The 27,765-nt window shown below is 42.3% G+C and overlaps 1 protein-coding gene across 2 annotated transcripts; it reads right to left on the bottom strand.

The window, feature by feature from the left end:
- Window positions 1–11: 11 nt before the first annotated feature.
- On the bottom strand, window positions 12–27,765 carry LOC120446905. 2 transcript variants are annotated; one of them, XM_039628131.2, is made up of 10 exons: window positions 27,118–27,765; window positions 17,119–17,263; window positions 11,791–11,948; window positions 5,718–5,790; window positions 5,176–5,343; window positions 4,868–5,066; window positions 4,454–4,761; window positions 3,573–3,657; window positions 2,965–3,291; window positions 12–719 (listed from the first exon to the last, which is right to left on the bottom strand). In XM_039628131.2, exons 2-10 carry the CDS (start codon window positions 17,233–17,235, stop codon window positions 610–612), a joined length of 1,545 nt encoding a protein of 514 aa, XP_039484065.1. In that variant the 5' UTR covers window positions 17,236–17,263; window positions 27,118–27,765; the 3' UTR covers window positions 12–609. The 2 variants fall into 2 exon arrangements, with proteins under 2 accessions (XP_039484065.1, XP_039484064.1); XM_039628130.2 differs by lacking the exon at window positions 12–719 and having other exon boundaries at window positions 994–3,291.

Below are 27,765 nucleotides of genomic sequence, written 5' to 3'. Positions count from 1 at the left end.
TTGAAAGATTATTTTATTACTTTTCATACACAATACAGAATATTAAGATATAAAATAAAAAGATGTGCAGCCTGTCAGACCTTTTAGAAAATACCATGCTTGTATGCGTATTTACTAGAAAAATGTATAGCTAAGAACGTTTTTCAAGTAAATACACTGACAGGCCTGTTGAGTCGACGGCTGCTCAAGAAAAATTTACAATAAACTTAAAAGCTTAACTGAACTCGTAATGTAATGGCTATTCATTCATTTCGTACAACAGGGTAAACAAAATTGGCTCAAGTGCGTAATCTCAAAACTGCTAGGGGAAAAGCGCGAAATATCGGTTTCCGCCGTACCGCTAAATATTACAATGGTTTGCAATTGCGATTGCTCTTGTTTTTTGTTGTTGCTTATGCCTAGCCTAATATTATTTTACCATAATATTTTGCTAAATTAATATAATGTAAATAATATTTCAAGCTGTGTGCAGCCGTTTGACTTAAATTAGCTCTGCACGAAAGGCGTTTCCTCACGCCGGGATGTGCAAGTGTGGTGTGTTTTGTGCCCTGGCCGCTCAAAATCCGGCTAAAAAGCCGCCCAAGTGCGGTGCGGTGCGGTGAACTACGCTCAGTCCCATTCCCCGATGAACATGCGTGGCGTGGGCACGTAGCCGCGCGTTGGCAGCGGTAAATGGCGTCCGTAGATGTGATTGTAGGGTGATTCAACAAGCTCCGAATCTACAAGAAGCACAGAAATCGTTGGTTACAAAACGGGTGCGGGTACAATTGTCGGGATAATGAATGCAGTATGTGTGCTGGGGTGGGTGGATTCTATTGGTAGACCTAGCTGGAGGGTAAGTAATCTGGTGAAGGTCCAACGGGATTTACATTATATTATTTTCGCAAATTCATTTGCTATTTTATGCTATTATACTCTTATACTTATCAAAGGAAATGTAATATAATGCAATGACAGAGTACTCCACAGATTACATCCCACTCCTTAGGCTTCGGACTAGATTTAGAATCAGTAACCCACTCCCACTTGGTGTATGTACAATTGCGTTTCGTGACTGTCCAGGCTAGGGAGTCCAAGGTGCTGTGTTAGTAAAAGTATCGTACAGTTTAGTGGTTCTGTTCACCGGGCAAGGAGGTAACCAAGATGCGTTTGTGGGCATAGTATATATGTAGTATGTACAGCCACCCATCATCCCATCATCCGATCCATTGGTAAGGGTAAGGCAACATAAAAAACAATAACTAATATCGATGTCTGGGCCATATAACCTCGTTTCTATTTAGAGCAACCCCATACAAATTCACGTGTCCGTTTAGTAGTCGAGTATTTGGATTTTCTTCAGGCTGAGGCTGCGCGGCTTGCGGGGCTTTAGGTAGCCATAAATGGACTCCATGTCGCTGATGTCAAGGCGGCTGGCACTGCGTCCGGCTCTGGTGGCCGTCGGAGGCGGAGCAGAAGGTGCCTTACTGGCCGCAGTTGCATTGTTTGCCGCTGGGCTGGTGGCCAGTGCTGGGGACATTGTTGGCCCACTGCCTCCTCTGGTCTTTCCACCAGCAACTCCTGTTGCGCCTGCTCCCGAACCCGCTCCCATTCCCGCATCCACTCCACCGCCTCCAGATGTTGCTGCAATGTTGGCTGATGCTGATGTCGCTTTCGCTGCTGCTGTTGTTGCTGCTGCTGCTGCATTTGCGGCTGCTGCTATACTTTTGTTTTTACTATTGAAATAATTTTTGCTTTTCAACATGTCCTCATTGTCTTGCTTGGCGTTCGTTAGCTGTCTTTTGTGCTGGTTGCTGCTGCTGTTGCCGCTGTTGTTGCCATTGCTGTTGCCATTGGTGGCATTGTCATATCTTTGCCTTTTGTCAGCGTTTTGAGCCTGCTCCTGTCGCTTGCCGCCTCGCCAACTGGGCGCTGGCAGCTGGGGCTTCTTGTGGCACAGGCCCCGTCTTGGTCCTGCCGCACTGCGTCCCCTGTCCGTGTAGTCGATGGAGCCGCGCACGCGGTCATAGATGTTAGTTGCTGACGGCGCCTTAACCGCGATCCGTTTCCTGCCGCCGTACATGTACAGTGAGCCCTCCTCGTTGGGCTGCTCGAAAAAGCTCTCGGTGGACTGCGACTTGGTGCGCAGCACTGCCGGCGCATGCAGCTGGCGGAGATGGGAACGATCCATGTACATGTCAACGGTTTCGGTGCCCTTGCGGCGTGGTATGTTCTCGGTCAAGCCCAGGTCATCGTCCAGGTCGAATGCCATGTCGAAGTCGTCGTAGTCGTAGCAGTCGTCGTATCGTTCGTTTGTAGGTTCCGTAGATTCCGTAGGTTCCAGCTCCAGCACCGAGACATCGCTCTCGCTGCACCACTTCACCACTGCCGGCCTAACCTCGTGCTCCACCAGGCTTCCACTTAGCCGCTGGTGACGCCTCAACTGCTGCTGACTTAGGCTCCTTTGCGGACGTGGCGGAGGAACTGCACCACAGAGGGGAGCCAGCGCATAGCAGCTCACGCAGTTGCAGACGGAGGTCTCCTCCGGTGCAGAACGACGGGTGGAGTGGCGCCTTGTCACCCGGCGAGGCACTGAGTCTTCCAAATTGTCGTAGTACGGTTGCTGCAGCACATGTTGCTGCTGTTGCGGCTGGTGCTGCACTTGTTGCTGCGGTGCAGAGTGTTGCTGCTGCAAGTGGGCGTGCCTCTCGCAGCGGACGTGGACATGCCGGTGGAGTCTGTGGTGCGGATGTGCGTGCGGATTCGAGTGCGAATGCAGATGCGGATGTGGCGGACGTGCTTGGTTAGCTGTGCTTTGTGTCTTGGTGGTTGCTGTTGCAGTGGTTGCTGTTAGGTCCGTTGGCAGTGACTGTGGTTGTTGCTGTTGTTGATGTTGCAGTTGCAGTTGCTGATGCATTTGCATCTGCAGTGCGTGCGATTTGTGTGATTGGTGGGCGGTGTTGGGCCCACCCTGTTTATAAATACCTATGCCGCTCTCATAGCTGCGAGTCTGCCAAATCTGGTGGTGCTGCTGCTGCTCCCGCTGGTGACCCGCATGGTGGTGCTGTGCCGCATGCGCAGCCGCCGCCGCGGCCATCAGTTGCTGCTGCTGCTGAATGTGGTGCGGATGCATGCCACCCAGGTGGTTGTGGATCATCGACGTTTTCTTCTGGCTGAGCGTGCTGATGCCGCCGTTCCCGATGTTGTTCCCATTGCCATCCCGCTGGTCCTTGGCCACCTGGGCGGGAATCGGCTTGCCGGACTTCACAAAGTTCGGAACTCGGGCCCGCAGGCCGCAGTAGTAGGGATCATCTGTAGAAGGCAAGTTTAGTTATGAAACGAGTATAGAAACTAATATTATTTTGTTGAGTCTAAAAACCAACAATCCTAACGTATGCATATCAGTTTTACTAATGGAGATCAAGAAGACTCCTCTGCACATTTACCAAATGTTCTAACCGAAGTCAGAGATCTCAGAGTGTTTCTTTAAGATAGCTTTGTCTCATAAATTTTGAGTTAAGTATATAGGCCATAGAGATAGATTTCCCAGACACCATTGTGTCTATTCAGCTCTTGAGGGATCTCGGTCTTACCATATTTCTTGTTATCTTTGCCCTTGTCCGATTTACCACGCGACAGTTTTATACGGGTTTCCAAATCGATGTCATCGTAGTCCGGCTGAAAGAAAGAAAGAAAGATGTGCCGTGGAATTAGAAGGAAAGTGACCAGTTGATGGGATCTCCGATCATAATTTTCCACTCGCAGTTGCGCAAGGTGTGCCCACCAGTTTGGCACAACGGACCCCCAGTGCTCCAATCCAAGAGGCACTGAATCGGTCGTTGGGCCCAATTGGCAATCGAGCAGCAAAGCAATCCGGCGGCATTCCGCGCATATTAATTACACGCGATTCGTTTGCAGTTATTTGCGGCCAGTCGCTGCTGAAATTCGAATATTATTGAGTGCAATGCAATGCCAATTGCTCAGTGAGGCCCAACGGCGAAATCATCGCCAGCCATGTAGCCATGGAGCCATGCAGCTATCAAGCTATGGAGCTATGGAGCCACGGACTTCCATGAGGGAGACCCATTTTCAATTTTGCAAGTGCCCGCATTGCGCATATGACGAAGCATGGGCACTCAAACTAACTAGCCAACAACTGGCTCCATGGAGCCCCCAAAAGTAACTCAACCCAGCGACTCGACACTCGACAGGTTGCCACACTTCTTCTACTGCGCCGGCGTGGCTTTTATTACTCGTGTTTTGGCGCTTCCAAATTTGTTCCGACACTTTGCCAGCAAATGAACTGCACTTGGGCAATCTCCCACACTTCGGTTGCTTCTAAGTATGCCATAAAACATATATACATATATTACGTGCTTAACGATCACAACAATGTATATGTTTCCTTTTTGCATTGGAAACCTTTTTTCATACAGGGAGTTTCTTTTTAAGCTAGCTGAAGTTATTTTCTTACCTTTGGAATCAGATCGTGCGAGTAGATATTATCCCTGGGCGGTAGTTTTGGCGGTTTCTCGCTGCGCTTGTGGGCCAGTTGTTGCGTCTGGAGCAGCAGCTGCTCCCGCGTGGCGGCCACATGTCCTCCTCCGTTGCCATTGAGGTGCTTGCCCAGCTGTTGCTGTGGATGCAGTTGCGCCTGGTGGCCACTGCCGAAACCAGAGCTGCCGGAACTTCCTCCACTTCCGTTGCCCGCGACGCTGTAGGGATCCTCGTCGGGTATCGGAATGCGCGGGCGGTTCTTGATGTCCACAATGGGACGTTGCACTGTATATGAAGAGAATAATTTAAATTTATATATTCGATTAAGAATATAAAAGACACAAAAAATGAGCTGGCAAATCTGCACGTGATATGGCTTCGATGAACCCACCTGGCGGCAGCTTGCTCTTCAGCATATCCATGGCCACCACGTTGACGATGAGCACCCAGATGGGGCACTCCAAGACGTCGTTCTCCGACTTGACAAACGCTACCGAGGAGAGGCACTGCGTCTCCAAACGGCGGCGATCCGGATAGGCGCGTCGCAGTTCGCGATTCACATTCGACTGGAACTTCTTCATGTCGAAGAGCTGGGGAGAACAATGCAACGCTCATTAGCATTTCGAATGGATGTGAGGTGGGATTTGGATCGCGATAAATGGATAAATGGAAAATGGCAACCACGTATGTCCCACTCACCTTGACTATTTTTTCGGATTCGAGCGCCTGATTGGGCAGCTTTAAGATCTCGGCACCGATGGAGGTCTCCTCGTTGGGACTGCTGGCGGTACTCTTCACGTAGACATTGCTTTTGGCGTACCGCCGGATGAGGATGTTCCCAGCGTCATCCATTTTGATTTTTACACCCTATAAACAGGCAATTTCATGCATTTGATTAGGTAATTAAATGTATACATTTTAAGAGCGACGACAAAAATTTATTTAAGCTAAATCAGGAAAATAAATAAAAATGTTGGTTTATACATAAAAGACTTTTAGTATTGAACGTAATAATACACAATCAATTTGTAGCACTCAAAATGTCTTTTTAAAATAAGTTGAAGTGCCTGTATTCGTATGAAAATGTCAATTATTTTTCGCATTAGATACGAGCTTTAAGTATTCCGTAATCTTCACGCCATCTCACCACTAATGGAGATTTCTCGTCGATTTATTGGGGTTTATTGTCCAAGCTAATTAAACCGTTGTCGCTTTGATTGTGCCATAAATTGGAAACTTACCTGTCCGATGACGCGCTTCATCTCGTCGGTCTTCTGATCCCTCATCGGATTGTCGAAGCCACACAGTCCAATTCTGCAAAAAAAAAAAAAGAAAAGAAAAAACAATGTAGAAAATGTTGTGCAATCATAAAAAAGCCGTAATGAGCGTTTATTAATTGCAAATCAATCAGCTGCCGCATTTAAAATCGATAAGCCATCATGCCCAAAAATGTTGCCAAAATGATTTGCCACTTGGGCGCCGTTCACTTTCTGGAATCGAATTGAGGTTGCTGCCTCGAGTGACTCACTACATACTAGGTTTCTTGATATCGTGGTGCCTGTGCCGCATTTTGTTACACTAAACGTTTGACAAAACATTTACCATGGGTCGGTCTGGCTTTTTCGGTTTTGGGCCACGGATTTTGCGTTTCTGCTTGGCGTCTAGGCCCAAGAGTACTGTTCAATCGACTGGCTCAAATGCAGACTGACAGTGATTTATGCCACATGCGGCAGAGTGCGGCAGCTGCAGCCCAAAATTTATTAAATAAACATGTCATATTTCGGCGCCAAGGCCTTAATTTTTATCCTAATTGTCTTACGTCTAAAAGCTGAGTCATTAACAGGCTTATTCTTAATTTGCAAAAATATAAAATTTCAGTTTCTCATGACTGTATGATTTGAGCGCAGTTAATAGAAATATAGATTATTAACCAGTATATGCCCTATTTAAATTTTAAAAGTATCTGAATTATTAGATAGGTCAATTTCGGCAAAGTGTTACATTGTTTACTTAAGCACAACTTAATAAATTTCTTTAAATCAAATTTGAAAAGTGAATGGTGATTAGGATTATGCCATGTAATAGGGTTTACAACCAAAGCTTATAATAAATCTGGCTATCCATAGTTGGGCCCATACAATCAAGCTAAGCTGCAGCTCAGTCTTAACTAAATGATGAATGTTCGTTTTTTTAAAGTTTTCGACGATTTTTTTTTGGTTTTCCTTCGGCGCTAAGGTCGCCGAAAATGTCGGCAGAAATGCTAACAAGAAGCGGCAAGAGGAAGCCGCAGAGCCAAGACAATGAAGCCAGGCTAATTGTAATTGTCGTTTGCATAAAAGGCCACGGCAAGAGGCTGAATTTGAATCTTCATCTGAAGATGAAGCTGAAGCTGAAGATGATGCTACTGCTGGGTTGCTGCAGTGGAAGTGGTGCTCCTGCTGCCGGAGATTCTTCACCTGACGCCGCTCGGTCACTATTATGTTTTATGTTAATTTGGATAATGAAGCGCTGCTGCCAGCGCAGCAAAGCGCAACAGCAGCAGTCAGAACAAGAACAACAGCAGCAAGCAGCAACCAGCAAGCAGCAACATCAGCTGGTAGCAGCAACACCAACTTGCAACTACGAACCACAATCGCCGTTAGCATCGCTTTGGCATTTGGCCATGTGCTTCAGTTCTGCGCGTAACGTCTGCCGCCCGGAGCTGATTTATTGGCTAAACGCTTGTAAAAACCGTTGAAATGTGTGTCAAAGTTTTCCATGAAATGAAATCGACATGGACGGGCCGTGCCGTATGCCCAATGTGATGTGTGCCCCCCAAGGCTGAACGCCAGCTGCCGAAAGCGGATTTGCAGTTCTTTGTTCGGTAAATGCTTCGTTAAATTCGAGCCATCAAAAGCGAAATGTTATTAAGACTGAAAGGCAACAGCTGAGAGCAGAAGGGTGTAAGAAGTACAGGTTGACTTCGCTAAGCAGCATGTTCTTATACGTATCCGAAAGCTTTTTCAAACTAAATTGAAAAACCTTTTAAAACAGTTGAACACCAAGCTAATATTGGTAAATACACTCTATATAATGCATTCTAAATAAGATTAAGAGTAGGTTCTTTAAGACCTTCTGCAGAGTTCTATCGTGTCAGCTAAACTCAGCTAAAGTCAAGAATCAGTAGCCCAACCCAGTGACTGACAGTTTAATATAATGTATAGCTTTTCAGAGCATGTCTTGGAGACATTCACTTCGATGTGGCCGGGGCATTATCGCACTTATGTATGATAACCATATAGTGAGTAGGTATATTGGTTGCAAGGTCGTCTGGTCTCAGGACTGGACCTGACTTGACACGCCTAAATGAGCTGGAAATACGAAAGGCCCAGCTGAAAGCGAGAGTCGTTCCATCGACCGGACCAACTCGCTCTGCAAAACTGCAAAACTTCAAAACTGGAAACCCCTGCGATTTTGGAGTTCAAGTTAAACGTGTGCAGTGGGTCAGGCTGCACTTGCGAGGACGAACCAGCTATGTGGCTTCTTCGAGGAAGCCACCGCCAGCGAACGGACAACCCGACAACCAGACAACCAGACCATCACCATCGCCATCGCCACCATCGGTGCAACCGTAAAAAAGTTGCAGTTAACGGCAACTGGTTTCGAACGGTGGTTGGGAGCAGCTTTTGACCTGCGGCTAGTGGGCAAAAACAATGTTCAACCGGTTCAGTTAAAAATACCATAGCAGAGACAACGATTTACAATAGCTATATCCAAACATACATACATGTTTAAATATATTTTATATGTGGCCACTGGCCATGTATTCGGTTTATGTGTTTTAGTAAAAGTCGCCAAACGAAAGACTTAGGAAACGAACCCTGATCTGATCGGCGAACTAGTTTGGCTTGATTCGGCTTTAATTAGATTATGGCTAATTATAGGCTTAATCAAGATTTGCGATTTGTGCGGCCAGAGCATTTCCCGCTCCAGTTTTGGGGTCACACCTTAAATTGCTGGGCCGAAGGCCGTCGCCACCATTGTTCTTGCCCTGACAAATGTGGCACGTGTGCTGCAGTGGCAGCAACAATGACAGTGTTGCTTTTGCAACTACTGCGGTTACTCAGCAATAGCAAGCAGCCCCTTGAAGGAAAAAATACTGAAAAAACTGAATAAAAACAGGCTGAAAATGTCTTTTGTCTGTCTGCCAACTCTCGCAAATCTCAACCTTGGCGCGCCCCTTGCCTTAGTTTTTTCCGCACGAAACATGCTAAAAAAAAAAAAGTGTATACCGTGTATACCCATATTGTGTGTTGCAATCGGAGCACAGCTTGATATTTTAATTTGATTTCCATTTCATTTGTTCCCAGCCACATGCAAATTCGATTGGCAACGCCCACGCAGCGGAATATTTCGCAAACTGTCATAAACTGCAAAATGTGTATTGGCGCCATTTCAATTGAGTTCGGAGCCGAAGCTTGGATAATGTAATTGCCTGACCACAATAAGTGCTTAGGGATTGGCCATTAATTAAACGCGCTTGTTGAAACCCAATGTGTCTCGAAGATCATTGATCGCAGCTGCTGAGGCGTGCGTGTGGTCCTCCTTTTGAGTGTTGCGCCCACATTACCAACTTGCAACTAGCAACACCAAGCAGCCACCACTAGTAGTCAGTCTAATTAATTAATTTACATGCAGCAGCTGGCAGTTGACTCCACAAATGGAAATTTGTCTATGCATGCAACACACAAAAATGGGAATTAGCACACTCATTCAAGCCGATGGTTAAATGCCCTGACTGCCAATAAATGGAAATCTAAACGAGGAACATACATTTTTATGATCTTGCTGTAAGTTTGAAAGCAAAAATTGTAAATGTTAACTTGTAAATGGCTCCCAGTTGGATGTTTGAGTGACTAATTACTGCACAAAATATCCATAACACTTAAATTTTGTTATAACTGTTACGTATGCAATCGAAAGTCAATGCACTCAAATGAGTATTAGTATTTGAAGTCCAGGCACAATAAATTAATTTGAATAGCACAACTCAAATGAAGAGTGCAGGGGTTACACACTCGTATAATTAAGTGTTATTGTTTTAGCCACACATACTGCATCCTGTATACTTTATGCACATAAAACCTATCAGAGTTGCGATCGTGGCCATAGCTCCATATATTTGCATACCGTCCAGATTTCCAATGAAAAGCGTTGCGTGTGAAATGGCATTCAGTATGCACGTATGCGCCGAAGTCCCTCGCCTTTTCACATTCAAATGCAATTCGGTTGGCCCGAAAGATAGCAGCGGCTAACAAGCGCTGACAGCGGCTAATTAAACAAACAAGCTGCTGGCCCTAGACGGCGATAAAAATACGAAATGTACAGAAACAAGAAAAAAATAGACAAAAATCAGGCAGCTAGAGACAAAGAGACAATGGCAGTGACAAGTACAAGGGTCTTTGGACCACACTCAGACTCATAAACATGGGCCAACATGGCCATAAATTATCTTTCCTGTGCTGTGCATGTTTGAAGTCGGCGGCAATTGGCAATTGATTAACTTGACACTCTCGGCATGCAAAGTTGCTTTTCAGTTTTTCCGATACACCGATACTCCGCCATTCCGATGCTGTGCTGTGTATTTAACCCCCAGTTGACATAAACAAGTAGTCGAATAGTCGAAAAAAAAGGCAATCCTTGGAAAATTGCAGTGAAAGACTTGCCATGACAAGAGCAATTTGCATGGCCAATCTGTGATGACCTCGTCACGAATGAAAACGAATTGAATGAATGAATGACTTTCGTTATTATTTTCAATTTCATTTGTTTTCCACTCGATCTTCATTGTCTCTTCGGCCCGCTGGCAATTTATTTGTACTTGTATTTTCGCCGTTGACATTTGGCTGGCAGCAACTTTATTTGTGGCCATTTACAAAGGAAGCCGCCGTTGCCGACGCCGCCGCCGCCACACGATCTCCTCCTGCACTTGATGCCCTTTTTTGGCCAACTCTTTTCAATATTTGAACTGGATAATCGCCACATCCATGCCCATGTACTTAGCTTAATGCATTATGCATGGATCCATTGAATTGCAATTTTTATGTATGCTAGGTTTGAAAACTTCTTGACATTTCGACTGAAGCAAATTGCCACAGCAATTGAGCGTAAAGCATTTGGCATTTGCCAATTTCTGGCACGCAACGGCAATATTTTTGAGACGAAATATGTTAATTAGGGCCTTTGCTGCAATTGCAGCCACCCAAAAATACCAAATATCAAGAACCACTTGAAAGACCTCCAAAAAAAGAAATAAAAACAAAAAAAATAGTAGAAATAAGACAAGCCGAATTCTTGACTTAAATTGCTTTGGCAAAACGGAAATCGCTCATTTCATAGAAATAAGCGCAATTATTAAAGCATTTTCACTCGCTTTTCGGTTCTGTTTTTCAGCCCGGAGCTTTTCACATGCTACAAATTGTTTCCACTAAGGTCACCGTTTTGCAATGCCCCCGCCCGAAGGTTCACCTCCACCTTACACATCTTCTGCGTAGTGAAGTTCATCGGAACTTCAACGGAATTAAATTTTAATGGCATGCCCATCAATTTGATGGGCGTTTCATTCAATGCCCCTTCGAGAGCACATCAGCAGGCATTTATTATTACAGCGAAAAGCCAGCAAGATGGCCAGATGAAGGTTAAAGCCATTCGCATCGAAGTTGGCGCTACACTTGTCATGGGAATTACTGAAATTTCAATTACGAGCTCGATTTGGATGAATTTCATGGGTGGATATCTTCTACAAGAATCTGCGAGGCTCTTAACTCAACAGCATTTTTATTGGTTTTCTTTGTAAACTTTATAACCATAAATCAATGAATCCTCTACAGCTTAATTGAAATTGTGTTGCTAGTCTTAAAAGAATAATCTTATAATAAAGAATACATATTGATATATTCTGAAAGGCTGAGATTACTTTCTGTTGCAAAGTGTTCATCGAATTAATGCTACCCCTTTGGGTAATCAATTTTCAAGAGAGAAAGACTGCGAAGAGCAGCTCCTGCTGGGTATTTTCTTTGCCAGTGGGTCAAGGGCATATGATTTTGCTAGTGCTCAGGCCCCAACTGGCATTAATATTTATGTGTGTCTCATTTTGTTTTGTTTTAGCAAAGTTCAAAGGCATGCTTTGGCCATGTTTAATGTGTTTTGCTGGGCTTTTTGCCTCGTTCCCTCTGTTTGCTCACTCGCCTTCGCTTTGCAATGACCGATAATTATGGCTTGTGAAGGGATGGAGGGACTGAGGGATGGCGGCGGACTGGGCCAACTGCTACTCACCGCATGCCGTCGAAGCCATCGTCGGATCCATTAATGGTCAGCACTGGAGCGCGTGCGTACGCCTTGGCCACGCGCCGATTCCGCTCGAAGACGATCACTTTGGCCCAGATCTCGTCGTCGATTTGGGTCCATTTGTCCAGCACTTCCTGGATGTGCTCCTGAAAGGCAAACAAAAGTGGAGTGTGCTTAGCTATGATTGATGTCACTCAAAAACAAAACAAATACGAATACACAAATGAAACATGTTGGAGTCGAAAATTGTAATAAATAAATACCTTACGAAGAGTTTGTATGGAATATGCCACAGATAATAAAGCCGAACAATCTATAGAAATATTATTACAACACTGGGCTTTTCTTAACACTGTCTTGGTTTAACCTTTTGTTTTCTTGTCAGGCTTATATATTTATCCCAAAATACTATCTATACCCCAATGACTCCTTTTTAATAGCTGCCAAAAACTACACCAATTATTGAGAGAGTGCGGTTATAATTGGAGCAATAGAAACCCTGATGGTATCATTTCAGTTTGGCCAACTAATTTAACGATCCTTTCCAAACCCATTACAAAGCCAGCACAAAACAAAAGCAAATTTCCGAAACTCAATCGATTTGATCCTAAAAGATTCGAAACTAGTTTTCGGGGAATCTGAAAAACATTGTGACTGCAGCAGCTAATGCTAGCAATTTTCACTTTCCATCGTGTTTAAGTGTTTGAGTGTTTGTGCCAAAGTGAACGGCCTTGTTGGGCGCTTGCGTTTTAAGTTTTTTTTTTATTCACTCACTTTACTTTTACTTATTTGTGTTGCCTTTTTGCTGCCTGGCTGCCATTACAAGCGTCAGTCTGTGTTTGCGTTTGTGTTGTTTTGCAGTTTGTTAAATAAAAGTTAAAATCAAATCGGAGCAAATGCTGACACGAACACAGTCAGACGAGTAAAGAGGGGAGTTTTCAGGGGTTTCAGGGGGTTTTTAAGGGGCTTTTCGGCCCGATTCGCGTTGCAGTGAGACATTTAAAATTATAGACAACAATATCGTTGCTGTCGGTGGTGTTGCCTTTGGTTTTGCTGCTGCTGCAGCCCGAGCATTTGTGTTGCTCTGCTTGAAGTCTTTTTTATATCCAACAATATACTTATATGCATGGATATTTGAAGTGCTGCAAGGCTTTTGATTGCAGCTTTGTCTGCGGGGTTTGCACTACTCTGCTCTCGTCTTGCGTCTTGCGTCATGCCCAAGTGCACTCTGGAAATATTTTACATTTCTGCCTTATATAAACAGGCTTGCACATAAAGTGGACTAGTATAAAACATACTCCACATTGTATGGATTTCAGGGCTATTAATCGATTGTAATGTAGATTTTAGAACTGCACATCTTAGTTTTCATAAATAAACAGTTAAGTCACAAGTAAACTTTAAAATGATACTGCTAATAATGCTATAATAGAGTTTATTTGTTTGTAATATGCATTTAAAGCTTAATACGAGCATTGAAACTTCAGATGTGTTAGTTTTTTATGGTTTTCATTTATGACCCCCACCCATTTTATTTTCATATGCATGCAGCAACAATGAAAACGCCAAAAAACTCAACAGCTGGTATATTTTTCCTCCGTACCTGGCTTACTCAATTAACCCGAACAAAGAACGTCATAAACAAAGCCATTAGCCCAGTAACCAACATGCCCACAATTTGAGCCACTTTTTTGGGTTATAATAAAAGTGAAATATGAAAAATATGAACAACAAAAATTGTGGCCAAGCAGCAAACATCAAATGTTGGCTCGTCTGGCTTTTAGCCACAATTCTACAGACGGACGGACCGACGGACGAGCATTTTGGCCAAAGCTCGTCTAGGCAAGCTCACTCAGCTCATTCAGCGGGCACACACATTAAAAATGCAAATAAATCATGTAGTGAAACTTGTTAACCTTTTCAGATGCTTTGCGTTTGCGCACTCGTCGGACTCGAAATCGAGAGTCTGGGAGTTGGAAGCACTTTTGATTTCATTCCGTTGGATTCTTTGGGCAGATTCACTTCAGGTTTCCAACGGCCGCGGCAGAAGAATCTTGTAGGCTCGAGTTGCTCGAGTGTCGACGAAACTGGTTACAACCTGTAGTTGTTTCTCATATTTCTAGGCCGTGCAGAGAGACGACCTCAAAATGCCGAAGTTCAACGAGTGGTGGTTTTTGGTCTTCTTGACTGACTTTTAATTAGCCCCAACTCCCAAGTCCCAAGTCCCAGGTTGCAGCTTGCAACAGAAGCTGCTGCAGCAAAAGTGCCACACCACGAGCGCGTGTTCTCCCTGGCGTATACGTAATCTGATTTGTGTATGTGGAATTGGTTCGAACGAGTTTCGAAACGAGTTTCGATTAGCATACGAACAACATTAAATCAGAAACATGAGATATACGAATTTCGGATGACGTTAGGCGACAAACCACATTTTTGTGGGCGCAATTAAAGTCTATTATTCTGTTGCAAGATCCGTAATAGAGCCCCAATGGATTAAGTCTGCCTTGCAACACGTGCACGGTGCACCACCGAAGATGAGACGTCGGAGAATCTGCGGTGCTGGCTGCACTTTTTCGTGTAAAATGTTGTTGAACTTTTGCAGTCACGACTTCCCGAGGAAACCGAGCAACAGATGCTCCCAACGCTCAGAGTTGGCATTTAATAAAATGATTTTTATTTGGGATCCGGCTGCATCGGCGACGGCGGCGGCATCGGCAAAACTCTTTGTGTCTGCCAGGTCAATAGATACAATCACCGCAAATTATTACGGTCTTGATAAATTCATCTTGTGACAGGTTGCGGCAGCAGATGCGAACAAAGTTCATTGATATGTTCATTTTCAATTTGTTCCCCTAATGCCAAGTGGGCTCAACTGGCAAATGCCTTTTGCAGATACATAATCAATGCAAATTTGAGGCTGCCATATGATAATAATGGCCCAGAGCCGCTCTATTGCCATGAGGTAAATCAATCAAGCAACGAGCAGGAAATTCAATTGATCCTGCGACGTTGATGAAGTGGCAGCCGCAAAAGTTTCCATTGAATTTGTCGTATAATTTTTGGGCTTAAAAGCCAGCCCACACGATGTGTGTGTGTTGTGTCTGTTGTCTCGTTTTAGTGGTTTTTCCTGCTCATTTCGGTTATTTTGCGCCAACGCCAAATCCTGTTGCTCGGGCCAGGCCAAAAGCGAGACCGAAACCAGGTGAACGGGTGCCAAAACAGCCGTCGCCAGACAACAAATCCCGAGGAAAAGGAAAACAAAGAAAAATGCTTATAGACAAGACAAAAAAAAAAAAAAAAAACAGCCTGCGCATGGAAGTGGAAAAAGCGAAAACTCTGCAGACCAGCGAGAAAAACTTTCATTTTCACGAAAAACGACTGCGAAAAGTCCATGTTGTTGATGGCTATGTGTTTGGTTTCGTTTTCTTACGCTAGAATTCTGGTTCAATGCATGCAAGTTCGTTGCCTAAGTCTTTTGTTTGCAAGTCAATTTCTGTCGCTCCGTTCCCAGATAATAAATTTGTAAACAATATTGAAAATAGCACAGCGGCAGCCAGAGCAACCGAAATTGCTCAATAAGCGCCCCGAGGAGCCAGCAGTCAGACACAAGTCGAATCAAAGGGCTAACAACTAACAACCCTCAACAACAAAAGGAAAACTACGATTCAGACATCATTTGCGGCCGTTTCCACCATGGGAAATACAGTTTCTGTTTTTGTCGACGCCTTTGTGTGGGAGCAGACTAAACGGAATTATATAGATGCCACGCTCACGCTAATTGCAACATAACCATAGACGGAAAAAGACAAATACGGCCAAACTGAAATCCAGAAACTGCCGCACGCTTTTCACTTTGGGCGAGGCCTTTTTGCCTCCCCGCAATTCCGCTGAATCGCTGCTGGAAACGAAATTTATGCAAATCGTCATTAGAAATAAAGCATCGATTTAATGGCCAGCCTTTTGATGGTTTTTTCTTTGGGTGTTGCTGCCGAATGCATTGCAGTTAGCCCAGTTATGTGTGTGGGCAGCTGCCTGTCTAGGGTGAACCAAAAAAGTCGGCGAAAAAAATATTGCTTTCGAGTGAAAGGACTGAAAATATCTTTTACAATATTAATCTTAAAATATAAAAGCTACATTCTAAATTGAATAGATTGTAAACTAGCTAAATTAACTTAAGCTAAATACAAGTTATTTATTAACTAACTTTTTTAAACGTTTTTTTAAACTGTTGAAAGCAAGGAATATTCATTTGATTTAGTAGTATTTCTTGTATTTAATCAAGCCCTCTTTTGATTTGTTCGAGAAGGTTACCCATTTTGATTACTTCTTTTACTGCTCTTGGCTTGAAAAACAATTACCTAACCGTACCCAAGTTTCCAACTCGCTCGAAAGAGTTCAAAGGTTAAACTAAAACCTCAGTTTATGGAGCTTAAACGCAGCTGACTTGCATTATATACGATCGCACAGCCATAAAAAGACCCACACACCCAAGGCTTATGCCATTGGGCCCACTAACACTCCTTGATAAAAGCCAAAAGGGTTGGCTGTTAGTTACCAGTTAGCAGCTTCGTCAATGGGATTCCCACACATAAACAACCCGCTTATACACACACGTTGCAAAGAGAAACGGACCCAAAAAATAACATAGCGTAATCGAAGATGGGCGAATGAATACCGATCGCTGAGCTCGTGCGCTGGGCTTGTCCAAATATTAGGGTTACCTATGGCGTTTTTATAGTCGTAGTGCTGCTGCCGCTTAATGCCGTTGGCCATTTGCCTTACGCTTTTGGCCAGACTCAGCTGACTTGCTGCCTTGGCGGCCCGTAGGCAAATTAAAAATGCACAACGCAATGCGATGGCCTAACGGTAATTAATGCAATTGGTCAATACAACAAACAACAAACACCAGAAACCAGAAACCCTAGCCAAAAACAATGAAATAAAACGGAAAACACACAAAAAAACATCCAAAAACCCAAAGCTTCGGCGTTAGTGCGTCTCATTGGTGACCCCAATGCGGTGGACTCGACTCCGCGTTTAGCGCACGTGTTGAGAATGGGCGACAGGAAAATAGCCACAAATCATAGAAGCCGCTTGTCCAAAACAACGGAAGTCGCTCCACGATGGTCGATGCGCCAGGGCCAGTTCTCGGTTGTCAGTTCTCAGTTCTCAGTTCTCTACGGATCACCCAAGATTTATCATTGCTTTTTTGGCGGTGTCGCGGAAATCTCTATACGGTAATTTGCCAACTTAAGCTAAGTACGTTAAATTAGGACAAACCCCCCAACTCCATATTTTGTAGTAAGACCAACTCACCTTGTATAGTTTATCCTTCTGGAACCAGATATCCTCCTCCTCCTCCTGTTGGGCGAACGTCTGGTCGAGATTAAGATCGTCGCGGGAACGTGATAGAATTTTTCGACGCGACACCATTTTGTGTGTTTTCTGGGGTCTCTGTCCTCTGCAAAGAGTGAGATGAAGTCGTAAAGGGTTGTGTGAATATTGGAGTTGTAAACCAAATACATAATATGGGCGGTGGGATCTGAAGGTAGGTCGCCGCATAACGGTACCCAAGAACAGCAAACACATCAAATTTCCTCATTTTACGCTGACAGGTCCCGCAAAAAAATCAAAAAAGAAATCCCAACAAATGTTTGACTCTCTTCGGACCGCTAAGCAAACAGAATTTTGGCATCCCTCCCGGTGGAGTTCAACGCACCTGGAACTGGGATATACTTATTGTTTATGACCCGGACTCCCTTTTTACAAGTCATCCCGCATGCAGAGAGAGACCCAAGCCGAAAAAATACTCCATATACCAGTGCAATTTGCCTTCCTGTATTTTTGCGCCTTTTCGCTCTCCGTTTCTATGTGAAAAACTTAATGTTCCTTTTGGAGTCCAGGAATTTATGTGTAAAACATGCAATTTTTATTGAAATGCCTTGTTATGACGATCATGTTGTGCGAGCTACGCATAGCAGATTCGGAATTGAGATCCCAACTGCGATTCGGTTTGTGAATCAGACGGTGCGGGTGAGATACCATCCAAGGCACGTTGACAACAGCACAATAAAGGTAAATAAAGAAGAAATCACCTGTGAGCTAAAGTGGCAAATAACTGCCTGATGGTAAAACGCGTTATACCCTTTCCAAAGTGCTTTGTGAAGTAATCAATATAGTTAATATTATATATTTGAAAACAACACTTAATTGAAATACATATTTAATCTTTGGAGTTGTGAGGGGATATACCAAATTTACCTGAACGTTTAGTTCTATTATTAAATCAAATTTAATTGAATTCCTTTTTTTGTACTTATCATGATGTGTATATCAAATCAAAACAAATCGCACTGTAAGTGATAAGATTCCCCAACGAAATGTATATTTATCTTCTATTCGACCATCAGCTGTTAGAGTATTTCGATTGAAGTCTTTTGTTTTTTCACGGCTGAGTCTGTCAAGTTGATGAAAAACGTTGATTGCATAATAAACATCTCTATGGGGGCTTGGGGCTTTGGGGCTTCGGGGTTTCGAAGCGTGTAGCGGCAAGAAAGTGCCGTCCCTTTCCTCGCAACACTCGCCATCTCTATCGCACATGCAAATGTACGAGGTTCGCTAACCTGTTGTCATATATATTTAGCTGTCTTTGTTATTAGTGTCTATAATTGTGATGTTTGTGCTGTTTTTGTTGGCTTTCTTTTTGCAGAAACGCTGCGATTGACTGATCGACGATACAACAGTTCGGATGCTGCAAGGGCTGGCCATAAATATTCATCGCCTTTTGCGCAATATCCACCACTGTGCCGACAATATTGTCAACGATCGACGCCATTTTTTCGCCAGCTTAGCTTTGGCTATAGATCGCAATCGCATAACAAATGTTGCCGCTGTTGCAGCTCGATTTATGCAACAAAAGCCGTTAAATTGTACAAGTCTCTCGGTGGTGTCTCAGTGCCATTTGTTGCCGCTTTATTGAGCTGCATTTTCCTTTGTGCACACACATGCATTGTTGTTTATGGCCAACAAAGGGCCACTGTCTGCGACACAAAAACGAGCCCAGAAATCAGAAATCATATAGCCGTACGGTTATATAGAACATATGTGCCATCGAGTACCGAACAAAAAGTTCCACAGGCTGGGCACGTTCTAAAAAACAGACGTGTTCTAGTTTGACTGTCGTCTCTCTCTGGTAATTACGTGAATTGCATTCTGAGTGTCATTTATGGGCGCGGAGATTTACTGGATGATCCTCACGGATATGCCTGTCTACTTTTTGGTTAAGACTACCAACTGAACGAGAGAGGCGAGGATGAGGTAAAAAATATATGGGGTAAAGGCACAATAACAAAAGCTATCAACATATATGAAAATAAAATAAGGGCTTAGGATGCCACATGCTGAAAACTATCTGATGCTTAATTTTACTTACTAAAAAACCGAATTCTTATATTTGAAGAGACATGTGATTTGCATGTGTTTTAAACTATTATAATTTCTTTGCTTATATCTAAGCAAATGTGATTTGTTGGAATTAGGGAATATCCCATTATATATACTAAATAATATTTTTTGTCAATTGTACATTCAGACCATCTAATTAATTTATTTTTAGTAATATCCCAACCATTACACAAAAAGGCTTTTATCCAATTACCCGACGAAAAAACGGCAAACGGCAAAAAGCACCTCCAATTTCACCGCATTCTTTATGGGGCACGTCAAATTAAAACACTTAAACGGCATCTGGCTGTGTTCTCGGAACAATTCTGGCCAAATAACGCTGACATATCAAGAAAGTTTCTTTTTCTTTATGCGATATGACGGACAATTAACGGCCCACAGGCCAGGCTGCAGCTGGCGGAGTGGACGGAGTGGAGTCGAGTGGATCTGAGTGGTGGCCAAGTGGTGCTCGAGTATCCTGCACCATCACAGCCTCCAGTGCAGCGGATGGCCTGTTTTCCTTACTGGACTTTTGTAAACAGAACAACTGTGGATGCCACTTGAGGCCATAAAATAAAGTCATCAGAGCCTTGGATTTTTCTTTCATATTTTTCAGCTTTATTTTTCATCTGACCCTGTGTGTGCGTGTTGACTTTGCTGATTTGGCTGCATGAAAATTTCCCTGATCTTTTGCAGTTACGAATCTTAAAGCTTAGGAATTGGGAAAATGTGTGCGTCCATTTGGCTGGCAACTTTTCAGCCATCAGCATTCACTTTTCGCTTGAAAATAATAAATATTTCCTTCGGACACGCAAAAATGTGCATTAACTTTCACAAAATGGCCAAGGTTGAAAAAAGCAATTTGAAATCATTTAAATAATGCCAATTGACAATTACTTCTTAATTCGATGCAATCCGCAGTATCATCATCGAACTCTGATTACAGTTTCAAATTCGTTGAACTTTCACAATTGTCCAACGAAATGATATTAAATTATAAGCAGGCATTTTCCGCACATTTCCAATGATGGGTTCAATAACTCTGGTCGGCGAATCGAAATGGAAAGAAAAATATGCAATAGCTTTGGCGCAAATATTGATTTGGGAAAATCTGTTAAAAATCTCAACTGGGCTTGTTTACCGACTTAAGAGTTTATTCATTATGTGGCTGTCATTTTTTGGCTCTATTAGTATTTTCAATTCCCACAACAAAGGTGGCATCTTTTTCTAAGCTTTTTAACAGCTGACATTGAGGATGCCCACACTTTATTATTCTCAAAAGATGACGCCATATGCTTCAGGTCGTTGTTTCTCATAGATGGTGGGTACACATGGTGTCTCATGTAGGTTTGAAATAGGTATATCATGAATTGATAAGAGAATGCCAGTACGTATAAAATAGCAATCAACATTTATGATTCATAGACATGTCTATGGAAATTTAGTTCAGCCGTGGGCATAAAATAATATTTTATGTGAGAATTTCTATGCATTCCATATATTAACGACGAAGTGCATTTTCGATTGCAATGATTGACAGGCGGAAAACTCGTTTTTTCCTCGACTTTCTACAGAACTTTCCTCGGACCGAAACAATGAATAATTTAATGGTTACATTCACAGCATATTCAACTACCAGACGATCGCGCACTTTATGAATGAAAGTCAACGTCATGAATTATTGTAGTTTTACTGGTGGAAAGGGGACGAGACACGACTCTAGGCAATCAATAAAGAATTTTGATGATGACAATCGCTGGCTGACAACACAAGTTGCATATTAATTGAATCGGTGAATGTAAATGATTCTAATGCAATTGCACCTGGGATGCATACGTCTGGAGTGGGAGTGGAAGTGGGGTGGGGGTATTCGCTGTGCCTAGTCAAGAGGTCGTTAGCAGTTGTGCTTCACTGTAAGCGAGACGTCGGCCGAGTGCAAATAGCTGGCAGTTCATTTACCCCTCGAGATGATTGCATTGTTCGAGTGCGTCACGAGATGGCAAAGATTAGACGTGCCTACTTGGCTAAAAAACCAGCTTCCAGCTATCATTTTTGCACATTCATTTGCCAAACTCTGCTGGTCAGCTAAATGTTAAGGTCACATACGTAAGATTGCTGTTGCTTCAATTGTTCCCGCGCATTTGGCTAGAAAGTATTTTTGGCACCCCTAATGGTTTCATTAGGTAACCAAAAACCACACGAAAGTTCCCTTGGACCTAATGAAGCGTCGAAAAATGGGATGTCGGCGAAACATTCGATACTTTCGCGGCCTCGAAGAAGATACGCTGGCCAGGAATGCTGGGGAGCCACATGATTGATTGGCCGAAACTTCAGAATAGAGCCCATAACGAAATTGCTTTCACAGGGGTCAAGCGAAATGTTCCCGAAACAAAAACACAAAATAGGCAGGGGAACAAGATACATGTGGCCATTGGCCATTGATTTGTGGCCAAATTAAATTAAGCAGTCATTGACTTGTGGAAAGGAGAGAAAAGAAAGAGCCGGCCATTTGATAGTGTTTGCGTTGAAATAATGGGCGTGCTGAGAAGATCTCATCGCAGCCTGGTAATCCGTTTAATTCCATTTGAGAAATGTCTGCAGGTCGATAGACATATTATCGATTTGCTGGAACGTATCAGTTTTATGGGTAACGCTTAATATTTTACGACGCTCTAATTGAAAGGTGTGAAGATTGTGGTAGTACGCGAAAACATATTTCACCTCGAATATTTCACATGTTGATAGATTAGTTTAATGAGTTTATTTGTATGTATTATTTTACATATACTCTTTTATAGTCAGTTTTCCTAATAATTTATAACTTGAGTTAACACGTATGTAACTTCCTTTCATTTTGAAGAGTTCCTGTGACTTTCCCTTCGCCACCCACCAAAACCCTTAGCCCTTCAAACTAAATAATGAAATTAGTGTGGGCGAGTGGATCATATTTTCCTAACACTTGTCTGCGGTCGGCATTGTCTGCAAATGCTTCAATTTGCATAGCGTGAAAGTGGCGTGTAGTGGGGGTCCAAATGCGAACCCGAAAACGAATCCGACTCCGAATCCAAAACCCATTCGCAGTAGCAATCGCCATGGTTCAGTTCCTCGTTTGGGGTTAAGGTTTTCATTATGCGCGGCAGTGCGCAGTGCAAATTATGCAAAATTGCTCACATCGGGAAGCTAATAATGCGAAATCCGAAGCATTTAACAGCGAATCGTATTGCGGAACTGGCTGCCAGGTATTTAACACCTGAGCGCATCAGCGGCGCATCATGGCCCCATCGGCGAACGGTAACGGTAACAGTTAGATTGGATCCAAGAGTAGCAGCAGGTAAAAATAAAAGTAAATACGAGTGTGTACAAAAGCCAACCGATACGGACAGGTTGTGCATTTCGATTTCGCAAAAAAACATTCGGATTTCCCATCACGCACACTGGCGCTCGGCTCACAATTCCAGCAATTATTAAGCCCCAAAATATGTTAAATCATATCTGTATAAATGAATATCAGTGTGAGCATCACCCATAAGATACTTTTCAAAGTCATGTAACTGTCAGCGCTTTGCGCAATCCGAATCCCAAAAGACAAACAAACAAACTAGAGGATGGATGGATAGATAGGTGGATGCATGCATAGTCGAATGAATGGAGACAAAAAGGCCAAGAAATTAACATTTCAATTTTTGAAGATCTTCGAATGTCTCAGCTGGTTTTTGATTGATTTTCGTTGCTAATGCAGCGAATGCTGCTGCAGCACTTTCAAAATGTAAATTTTTAAATTGCCCGACACCTTTTCAAAACGTCTTCGGGCATTAAATCAAATGATTCGAGCTAACAAAAATAATCAACTCAGAAAATTAATAGAGACACAAAACAAAAAAGCATATCTAAAGTGTTCCTTTTATAATTTGTAAACAAAACTCCAAAAAGCCAGTAGAAATCGAACAAAAAAATCTCTCAAGAATTAAATTTTAATTTCAATTAATTAATCAAATGCGTTTTACAGAAATGATTATTATTTTTTATAGGAGGTTTTAAGGAAAATATTTGTATAAAACAAGGAAAACTACATTTTCTAAAGTATTTCAAAAATTTGTTTGGCTTCGAATGTTTATGACTCCATAAATAATTTGAAACTTTGCTGTGATTAAAACAGTTACTTAAATGGAAAACACTCAGTATTTGTTGAGTAAAAAAGTAGTATTTTCCGCTGTTTTTTGCAACAAACTCATTTCCAATCCCGCAAATTTGTTTTGCCTTTGACTAACGAAAAGCCCCATGAAAAACGAGTTGACACTTTCATTAAATTGAAGTGAATTTTTTCCGCATTTCTGCGTTACGTTCCAAGTTGCCCTGACCAAAAGCGAGGTCCGTGCAACAATTTGCTGGCCAAAAAGAGCAAAAAACAGGCTACAACTTCAACTAGAGTGAAAAGCAGAAACACAAAATAAAAACACGAATTTCAGCAAATGAAAAGCAAGTTAAAAAAAAAAAAAGCTGCAACTGGCGGCTGCTTCTGCTTTCGTTTTCGCCTGCACGCTTCAACTGCTCCAAAACGCTCCCAGGAAGAGCGAAAGAGACGGACAGAGTCCAGCCGAAAGAGACGGATGGAGTCTGGGAAGCCGGGTAAACGAAGCAATTTGAAGCGAAGCTATGACAGCGCCGTTGCACTAAATTTTCCACAACCGACTGAGTTTGAAACCGAAACCAAAACTGTAAACGAAACTGAAACTGATTTCTTTTGGCAGAAAGAAAGAAAGATACATAGATACTTAAAGTGAGGTAGAGAAGCGTACACCAAGAAAAAGTGCATAAAACCTTAAGTTTCGAACCGGAAATCCGTCAAGGAGACCAACGAAAATTCAAGAACAACGTTGCAACAAGAAACTTACACCATGCGACCTTTGAATTGTTTTAAACATTTCAATAAAGTGCTTAAAAAGTGCATCGCCAAAAAATGTTTACAACTTAGCAAACAAATCTTTTCTCCCCCAAACATCATTTAAGGTATTGGTATATTATTTTGAATAATAAAATATGTTTGTACATATAAAATAATTATTCTTCTAGCTGACTTTAGGTTTTTAAGGAAATCTATTTATTATATAATTTTTCTCTGTGCACTTCTGTTACGTTGGCCATCATTAGTTGGCTCAATAGATGACAAAATTTCTCTCACTCTTTCCTACGTTTACTGCTTATCAAATGCTTGCAATCAAAAAATCGTCCAAGTTTTCACTTTCTCAGTTCGCATAGCAGCGGATCATAATGATAATGATGATGATCGTGAAGCCGGGAGCGGAAGTTTACGTGTAACAATCAGAAAGATCATAATATTTGTGTTGAAGCTCTTTGTTCGGCTGATTGAGTCAGCTATTGGTAGCTCTGCCCACAACAGAAACAGAAAAATTGTATTTAAAATGCAATTTATACCCCGGGCCCACAATGCCGGGCCAAATAATGTTTTAATAAAGATGCCATTGTCTGGCGGCGAGGCGTTAAAGGCCATCATCCCAGCATCTATATATCTATCCGCTTGTATCTCAATAGCTGGCTAATCGCCGACAACCAACAACACGTGCCTCCCTATCAGACTTAATGTCTCTTTCACACTTTGATGGCGCCAGCACATCAGCGGATTAATTAGCTTCTGAATCACACACTGCACGCACTTGAAAAGCGCATTTTTTATAGGATCTTTGAAGGTGCGGAAACTTGAACACGCATGTACCATACGTATCTAAAACTGAGATCTTAGAGATAGCTCTATAAAGACGTTAAGGCTATCAGATACATTTTTGATATTTTGCTTACTATCTATCACAATCTATTTTGTATATAATAATTCGATGTTATATGGAACCTCCTTAGCAACTAAGGCAGATAAATTATTCCGGTAAATTACAGCCATTAAATAACAAATTTATCAGTGCCAATATTGTGACCGCAACTGTAAGGCAGACCGCTGAATGAGATTAACCCATTTTCCTGCTAATGAACGGTGCCCATTTGGCGGGGGAATGGCTTTCAATAAACCCAAATAGAACCAAACTCATCGACAGCTCATGAAATATGCGCACTGCGTGAAAAGAAATGGCCAGAAGCACAAAGAGAGTTAAAGAACGGTTAGGCGGTCAAATGCAAATTCTCCTGGAATTTGGCCAAGTAGAAAATAGGTTTAGTTTTCGGCTTAAAGGGTAGGGTTACAAAACAAATTTATTGCTCGACCTTTTTTCGGGGCTTAGTGCAGGCTCATTTGCTGTTTTGCCAAAATGTAAATGAAGTCAACGTTGTCGGCCAACTGACTGACATTTCCCATTAGCTGATTCGGCCACGTTATACGAGTATTGTCTGCAGATTCTGGCCATGGTGAACTTTTGGCCAGACGGATTTCAGCACTTACTTCATCTTCTTCTTATTTGGCTGAAGAACCGCACTTTACAGGGTCTTTTCGACGATTGTTTACATTTATGGATGCATAATTGGGTGCCATGGTAGACGCCCCCTCACTTCTTACCCTCTTTCTAAATGTATTTAAATTTTGCCCACTAATTGACTCCCACCAACAAACCAACAAGCTGCACAGATGATGGGCTGAGAAGTTGGATTCGAGTCTGTAAGCGAAGCCCAATGAAACTGCGAACTCATGCCGACAGCAACTTCCTTCCTTTGCCTCTCAAGCTCTTCATCACTCACTCTTCGCTCGGATATATTCACTATACTATACGATATACACATATATATAAATATATATATGCAAGTGTCGGGGCAATTGTCGCAATCGCAGTCGGAATCGGAATCGGAATGGCAACACCTACTGCACATTTTAATTTTAGCTTTTTTTTGGGCCGCCCCGATTCATTATTAAATGCATTTGTTTTCGAAGGCGTGTTGGCTGTCTGAAACTCATCCATCTGTTTTACTCAAGGCTATATGTGAACTGAAAAAAAACGTTCGCAAACCACAGTAAATCTTAAAACAAGCAACTAGACCTTTTCAAGATTTAAAATGGATTGCCATTTTTTCCATACTTAATGCCAAAGATTTGTGAGCGCTGAAACAATTATTGACAATTCTTATTTATTGATTTAAGACAACAATATACTTGTTATAGGAGCCGAAAATATAAGGAATATTTTAAAGGTCACATGCAAACGTTTTGCATTTTGTTAATCTCAGGCCATAAAGTAAATCAAATTGGTCGAAGGGGTAAATATTTTTACCAAGAAATGTAGGGATTAATATATTCTATATTAATATAGATTCAAATTAGCCTGACGTTAGTAATTTACATACATTGTGTGCTCAAATACTTATGCGTCAATAAAATAAGAAAAGTTTTTTTTGTCAGTGCACATGTATCAGAAATAAGAGTTTAAGAGATGAGGACTGAGAGCCAGAAAAAGTTGCTGAACCCAAATTAACTTGACATTGTGCTGCTAATTCAGCACTAATCGTTTGAATTGATGGCAAAAAAGGAACTATTTACGAAACTGAGACGGCCCATATTGTATAATATTCAAATGTGAATACGCAATCCGAGGAGGAAGCCGAAAAGCACAGCGGCAAACACAGATGTTGTCAACCTTGAGAGCCAAAGCTGTGTTTTCTGTTCGCATTTAAATGAAAATGAAACTGAAGTGTAGCAAACAGCAAACACCAAACAGAGCCACCAAAAAAAAGCGCGTAAGCAGGAAGTCCAGAGATACAGTTGGAGAAAAAGTGGGCAATTATGAATGGAAGATGCTGGGCACTGCGTTTACCTCCAGGAAGGCAACAGGTGCAAGGGCTAGAGTTTCTCTTGCTTTTCCATGCTTTTTTCGTGCTTTTTTCCTGCTTTGCATGCGTGTCTCTTGGTCTCTACGAACTCACCTTTCTGCTCAATTACTTTTGTTTTTTTTCTGCAGTCGCTGGTGTTGCTGCTGATGTTATTGTTGTTGTTGTGTCGAAACTGTTGCAAAATTGCTGATATTTTCCCAATGATTACGTATTCGCAGAGCGACGACGAGGAAAAGTGCTTGCCCCTAACTGTTGTTATTTTTTACGTATACGTATTTTACGTCAATGCTGCAACAATGATTTTCTATTATTATTTATATTGATTTTGTAATTGACTTTTTGCTACAATTGCCGTTTGCTTTTCACTTTATTAATTTCACTTTTTTTCGATGCTGCTGGATTGTGTGGAAACGAGTTTGCCATAAATTGTAATATTTAATTTGGACACGAGTATTTATGCGTCTTTTAAACTCGCGCGACAGAAATTTCTAATTCCCCAGCAAATTAATGTATTCAAAATTGTTGCTATCTCGGCATTTTATGAACGCACTTCAATTGCATAACGGCGAAGACTGCGCGCACAAAAATTCGTGATGATGATGGCCTTTTTCTCAGCAGCAGCTTCTTTCTCTTTCTCAGTTTGTTTTCTTTTTTGATAATATTTCTTAATGCTTTGCTGGGATTTGCTTTTCTTTTTTAGCTGCACTGCCGACGAGCCAGCGAACCAAACGCACTCGACGA

This window comes from Drosophila santomea, chromosome 2R (genome assembly GCF_016746245.2).
Source record: "Drosophila santomea strain STO CAGO 1482 chromosome 2R, Prin_Dsan_1.1, whole genome shotgun sequence".
NCBI lineage: Eukaryota > Metazoa > Arthropoda > Insecta > Diptera > Drosophilidae > Drosophila > Drosophila santomea.
The sequence above is the reverse complement of the archived record's forward strand: the minus strand, read 5'-3'. Positions and strand labels throughout refer to the sequence as shown.